The sequence below is a fragment of the Punica granatum genome, chromosome 1 (genome assembly GCF_007655135.1).
Source record: "Punica granatum isolate Tunisia-2019 chromosome 1, ASM765513v2, whole genome shotgun sequence".
NCBI lineage: Eukaryota > Viridiplantae > Streptophyta > Magnoliopsida > Myrtales > Lythraceae > Punica > Punica granatum.
The window spans coordinates 21,151,852-21,158,898 of record NC_045127.1 but is presented as its reverse complement, the minus strand read 5'-3'; the positions used below and the strand labels follow the sequence as shown (position 1 = coordinate 21,158,898).

General features: G+C 40.0%; 1 protein-coding gene across 1 annotated transcript; it reads left to right on the top strand.

Moving 5' to 3' along the window:
- Positions 1 to 236: 236 nt before the first annotated feature.
- Positions 237 to 6,215, top strand: LOC116204335. Its single transcript, XM_031536426.1, has 6 exons — positions 237 to 953; positions 1,032 to 1,336; positions 1,461 to 1,720; positions 2,501 to 3,051; positions 3,661 to 3,843; positions 6,123 to 6,215. The coding sequence occupies exons 1-6, from the start codon at positions 237 to 239 to the stop codon at positions 6,213 to 6,215; spliced, it is 2,109 nt and encodes a 702-aa protein (XP_031392286.1).
- The last annotated feature ends 832 nt before the right edge of the window (positions 6,216 to 7,047 follow it).

Here is a 7,047-nt window from a genome sequence, read left to right as displayed (position 1 = left end):
TCGTTTGGTGCGACAAATTGGTTAAGGAAAGAAGAAGAAACTATGAAAGACCTATTGAGACCTGGGAGGAGATGAAGACTGTCATGCGGAGGCGATTTGTTCCCTCGTATTACTATCGGGACTTGCATTTAAAATTGCAAATTCTAAGGCAAAGGACGAGGAGCATGAAAGACTACCACAAGGAGATGGAAATAGCTTTGATTCGGGCAAACATTGAAGAAGATGAAGAGGCAACTATGGCCAGGTTTTTATGTGGTTTGAACGGAGAAATTGCTAATGTGGTGGAGTTGCAACATTATGTGGAGATAGAAAAGATGGTTAGCATGGCCATGAAAGCAGAACGACAACTCAAGAGAGGGAGACCAGCCAAGCATGAGAGTGGTTCTTATTCGGGATCTTCAAATTGGAAGTCGAAATGGGGTGCCAGCTCAAGACCAGTAGAGAAACCCAAATCGAATGCTGAAAGGAGCATGAGCAAGAGCCAAGGGGACAACAAGGAGAGAGGTAACTCTACATCCCAACCTCAAAAGAATAGAGATATCAAATGTTTTCGGTGTTTGGGGTTTGGGCATATTGCTTCTCAATGTCCAAATAAAAGGGCAATGATCATGCTGGATAGTGGGGAAATTGAAACTAAAGAGGAGGAAAGTGATTCAATGCCAACACAAGATGATTCTAGTAGTGATTATGAATATGCTGCTGAGGGGAATGTCTTAGTAATCATGCGAGCACTTAATGTACAAATTAAGGAAGAAGAGAGAGATGATGTGCAAAGGAAAAATATATTCCACACTAGATGCCGGGTGAAGGATCGGCTATGTAGTTTGATCATTGACGAGGGTATCTATGTGAATGTGGCTAGTAAGTTACTTGTTGACAAGTTGGGATTGCGTACATTGAAGCATCCTAGGCCATATAAGCTGCAATGGTTGAATGAAAGTGGAGAAGTGAAGGTGAATAAGCAAGTTCTGGTTTCCTTTACAATTGGGAAATACAAGGATAAAGTTCTTTGTGATGTAGTGCCCATGTAGGCCAGTCATATGTTGCTTGGGAGGCCATGGCAGTTCGATAGACAGGCAATACATGATGGGTATAAGAATCGATACTCTTTTGTCAAGGATGGTAGAAAGGTGACACTTGTTCCATTGACACCTTATCAGGTGTATGAGGATCAGCTCCGAATCAAGAGATCAATTTGTGAGAAAAGTGAGGTAGAAGCTGAGATTGAAAGAAAAAAAGAGAGTGAGCAAGTGAAAGAGGAAACTGGTAAGACTAGAGAGGAAGAAATTCGGGAGAGTAAAAAGAAAGAGAGTTCAGCTATAGATGAGAGGAAAGAGTTAGTTGAGAGAAAAGAGAAAAAAATGAGTTTCTATCAAGAGTGCATTCAAAGCTAATCACCCAATGATCTTGTTTGTTTACAAGGAGGCTTATTTCTCTGACCTTAATTCTTCTTTGCCAAGTTGTATTACCTCTCTTTTACAGGAGTTTGGAGATGTCTTTCCCACGGAATTACCCAATCGTTTGCCACTGATAAGGGGAATAGAGCATCAAATCGATTTTGTGCCAAGAGCCGCAATTCCGAACCGGCCAGCATATCGAAGTAATCCGGAGGAGACAAAGGAACTTCAAAGGCAAGTGGACGAGCTTTTAGCTAAAGGGCATGTGCGTGAGAGCATGAATCCTTGTGCGGTCCCGGTGTTGCCGGTGCCAAAGAAATATGGTACTTGGCGAATGTGTGTTGATTGTCGCGCTGTAAACAAAATCACGATAAAGTATCAACATCCCATTCCTCGATTAGATGATATGTTGGATGAATTGCATGGATCCACTTTATTTACAAAAATAGACTTGAAAAGCGGATACCATCAAATTAGGATGAAAGAGGGTGATGAGTGGAAAACGGCTTTCAAAACAAAACATGGCTTGTATGAGTGGTTAGTTATGCCCTTCGGATTAACTAATGCGCCTAATACTTTCATGAGGCTCATGAATCATGTTTTGCGTGCTTTCATTGGAAAATTCATGGTTGTTTATTTTGATGATATCTTGGTGTATAGTAAGAGCTTGAAGGATCATATCCATCATTTGCGATGCGTGCTTCAAGCATTGAGATATGAAAAATTATACGCTAACTTGAAGAAATGTACATTTTGCATGAATCGAGTTGTATTTTTGGGATTTGTTGTTAGTTCCAAGGGTATTCAGGTTGATGAGGAAAAGGTGAAAGCAATTAAGGATTGGCCGACGCCGAAATCCGTAATCAAGGTAAGATGTTTTCATGGTCTAGCCAGTTTTTATAGGCGATTTGTACGGGATTTTAGTACCTTGGCTGCTCCATTGACGGAAGTGGTTAAGAAAGATATATGTTTCAAATGGGAAGTAGAGCAAGAGTAAGCATTTAATTTGATTAAGGAAATGTTTTGTACTGCACCTTTATTGGTTTTACCTAATTTTTTGAAAATTTTCGAGATTGAATGTGATGCTTCCGGGATTGGTATAGGTGCTGTTTTGATGCAGGAAAAACGACCGATTGCCTACTTTAGTGAGAAGCTAAGTGGAGCCGCTTTGAATTATTCTACATATGACAAGGAACTCTATGCTTTGGTCCGCGCTTTGGAGACGTGGCTGCACTACTTGTGGTCGAAGGAATTTGTCATACACACGGACCACGAATCATTGAAGCATTTGAAAGGGAAAAACAAGCTGAATCGGAGACATGCCAAATGGGTCGAATTTATAGAGATGTTTCCATACGTGATTAAGTACAAGCAAGGAAAGGAAAACGTGGTAGCTGATGCATTATCACGGAGATATGTACTTATCTCTACTCTAAATGCTAAATTTCTTGGGTTTGAACATCTTAAGGAGTTGTTCATGCAAGATTCTGACTTTGGTGCTATATATAGTGCATGTGAAAAGGGTGCATTTGGTAAGTTCTATAAGCATGACGAATTCTTATTTAGGGAGAATAAGCTATGCATTCCTAATTCTTCTATGCGTGAATTACTTGTGCTTGAGTCGCATGGGGGAGGTCTTATGGGTCATTTCGGGGTAGTTAAGACTCTGGATATTTTGAGAGAACATTTTTTTTTGCCGCATATGAAGAGAGATTTGGAGAGAATTTGCTCTAAATGTATTACTTATAAGAAGGTGAAATCAACAGTCAAACCCCATTAAATGTAAATGCCTTTACCTGTTCCTAATGAGCCTTGGACTGATATATCTATGGATTTCATCCTAGGATTGCCTGGGTCTAATAAAGGACGAGATTCCATTTTTGTAGTTGTGGATCGATTTTCTAAGATGGCTCATTTTATTCCATGCCGCAAAACTGATGATGCTACACATATTGCTAATTTGTTCTTTAGGGAGGTAGTGCGATTGCATGGGATACCTAAGACCATAGTTAGTGATCGGGATGCTAAGTTCTTAAGTCATTTTTGGCGCGTCTTGTGGGGAAAGTTAGGAACTAAATTGTTGTTTTCAACTACTTGTCATCCCCAAACGTATGGGCAAACCTAGGTGGTTAATAGGACATTGTCCACTCTTCTTTGTACAGTCATAAAAAGGAATTTGAAGTCTTGGGAAGATTGCATACCGTTTATTGAGTTTGTTTATAATCGTACAGTACATTCTTCTACTAACTTCTCACCATTTCAGATTGTGTATGGTTTTAATCCATTAACACCTTTGAATCTAATCCATTTGCCTATGAGTGAGATTTATAGTCTTGACGGAAATAAAAAGACAGATATGGTGAAAATGATTCATGAAGAAGCGAGGCAACATATCTTGAAGAAGAATAAACAAGATGCTGAACGTGCCAACAAGGGACAGAAGAAAGTGATTTTTGAACCAGGATATTGGGTGTGGGTTCATATGAGGAAGGAAAGATTTCCAAACCAACGGAAATCCAAATTGAGTCCACGAGGAATTGGACCATTCCAAGTCGTAGCCAAAATAAATGACAATGCCTACAAAATATATTTACCCGGTGAGTATAATGTTAGCCCAACTTTTAATGTCTCTGATCTTTCTCCGATTGATGTAGGTTTCGATTCGAGAACGAATCCGTTTGAAGAGTGGGAGAATGATGAGGATCATGGGCATGACAATGAGGCTGATGCACACGAGCTTGGAAGTCGGACTCGTGAAGAGGGAGCTGAAGCACAAGATCTTGGAGGCTTGCATGTTCCAAGTGGGCCAATCACACGGGCGAAGGCCAAACAAATCCAACAAGCTATGGAGAGCTTGCTGATGGGCTTTTTGGGCCAAGAGGAGTCTAATTCAATTGGGTCTCCAAAGGCCTTTATTCAACTGACTTGCCATGAGATGCTGAAGATGGAATAAAAGACTGCCAACTATTTTAGATAGCCTTTATTTAGTTTCCTTTGTTATTTCTGGCTTTAGGAAACTAAAGGTTATTCCAGTTGCCTAGTATATTAGTTTCCAGTTTCTCCTAGGCTTATATAAAGGAGGCTGAGTAGCTGATCATAGGTAGACTATTCTAGTATTTTGGTGAGATTTTCTCCTTTGTTCTTCATTGAACTCCTTCGGACGAACAAGTGTGACAGCTTGTGATTGCTCGGTACACTTTGATATTATTGGTTCTTGTTTCTTCATAAACAACGGGTCAATAATCCTTATCTTGATATTGTTGGTTCTTGTTTCTCTATAAACAACGGGTCAATAATAATCTTTCTCTAAATCTGTGTTTGGCGATCTAGAAATTGATTCAAGTTGGTCGTCGGGTTTCACAATCCTTCGTGAGGTCCGCATCAGTTCCATCTCAGGTCTAAGGACTATATGCACTAATACGATCCGGATGACATTCATTGACATTAGTAATTTACCGTATAAATATTATCTGCACATCACGTTCGACTACAAATCATATAAGTATCAACATATCTATCATGATAACAGTTATCAAATAGCATGAGACTCACTACTGCAGCTTCATTAGTATCTATATACTAATCATGGAAATAGACAGAGGTGACGATCTATCAAGAGAAATAATGTCCAGTTAAGTCTCCTACGATCGTGAACAGTTCAAAGATATTCTTACCGAATTACTTTGTGACTCATATTCTTAACTCTTAAGAATGAAGCATTCAAAATATCTTAAGGATTTTATTCTAATAAACATGGACAATATACGAATAATAGAATAAACTTTATTGCCATAAAAGGAATTATCCAAATACATAAATCAAACTCTAGGGCATATCACTAACAAAAGGGAAGGTAGCTCAAGAGGGGTTTGGGTTATTCATTGTTCTTCCTAATTTTTGGAGAGGTTTTTTCTTGGAAGATGACTTACGTAGATACAATGGGTATGTGATGAACGTTATGCATGGTGATTAGGGGTGTGTACGGATACCGGGTATATCCGGAACCGGTCGAATCTACCCGTTAGGGTATGGTCCGGATAGCTCGTATTAAAAATAGGGTAGGGTCCGGGTATTAAAATAAGGAACCGGCGAAAATTGATTTCGGTTTCAGTTCTGGCATATATGGTACTCAAAACCGAAACCGAAATCGATACCCGGAATCGGATAATAGTTAGTAATTAAAAAAAAAACAGTTATGTGGCGTTTGATTTGGTAACAGAGTGAATTCACTCTTATTTCGTTTTATTACAAACATTTTAAAAATTTCAAAATGACCCACAAGTTTTTATTTTTTAAAAATTTCAAAACGACCCATAAGTTTTTATTTTTTAAAAAATGTCCTGCCCTCTCTCTCTTTCCACTCTAACTCTCTCTTCTCTTATGTCGTTCATCTTCCCCATGTTTGTTTGCCAGCTCAATCCATCCATCTTCGTTTCCCCATCTCCTTCCTTCCTCAATTCATCCATCTTTCTCCTATCACCACGATGAATCGAGCCCTCTCGTGGGAGAGAAATAAGCCCGGGTCGAGCCCTCCCCTTTGCTTCTCCACGACTGATTCGAAGCCATATCCTCATCGTACATCTCGATCTACACAAGCTAGTGGTGGACGGCAAGGAAGCCGGGCTAGGCGTGGGGGTGTGGCAGGGATCCGGAGGGCGGATTTGGTGATCTTTAAGGGGCAATTGAGGGATTTGAGGTGAATTGGGAGGTTGTCCTCCATTTTAGGGTTGGGCAATCAAGCTGAGAGATGATGAAGTCGACGATGGAGGTACTATCCTTGTTGGAAAGGAGAGTGGTCTTGATAAGGAGAAGGAATAAGTGAAGACGATAAGGGCTAAGATGAGAAGAGAAGACGAAGCTGGGGATGAGGGAAGACAATGAACAGTACAAGCTGGGGTTGAGGTGAGGAAGACGATGAATAGTACAAGGATGGGCATGTTTCTAAAAATAAAAAAATTTTGGGGCTATTATTCAATTTTAAAAAATTTACAGGTTCCAACATGGTACCCGAAACCTGTGGTATAATACAAATTTCAGGTAGGTTTCAACTCAAGGATTCAACCGGATGGATCCGGTTTGCAACCTGTCCCTTACAAGGTAGGGTTCGGGTTTCATGAAAAATACAGAGTATCTGAACTCGATCACCCCTAATGAGAGTAAACTGGCAATTTTGTCCCCGACTTACGCAAATTGCATTATCTGGGTCCCTGAAAAAAATGTTACATCGAATTCGTCCCTGGTCACATCGAAGTCGTCCCTGGTCACATAGAAGTCGTCCCTGGTCACATTAAATTCGTCCATGGGCACATCAAATTTGTCCCTGGTCACATCAATTCGGTCCTCTGTCACATCAGTTTGGTCATTCGTAATATCAAATCCATCCCATGGTCCTTTGCTGTTATAACTCCGTGAGAGGCTCAGATTGATGTGTATCAAAAAGGTCATTATGTATCAAAAAGGTCCTTATGTTATGAACCAGAGACGAGAGGGAGTGATAAAAGAGGGGACAAAAAAGAGAGAATAAATTGAACAGTTACATAGAAGGACGATATTGATGGATACGATATTTTCCGTTCAGTGTTAACGATAGATTTGACGGACGGATGGATTTGATGTTACCGAGTACCAAATTGATGTGATCAAGGACGAA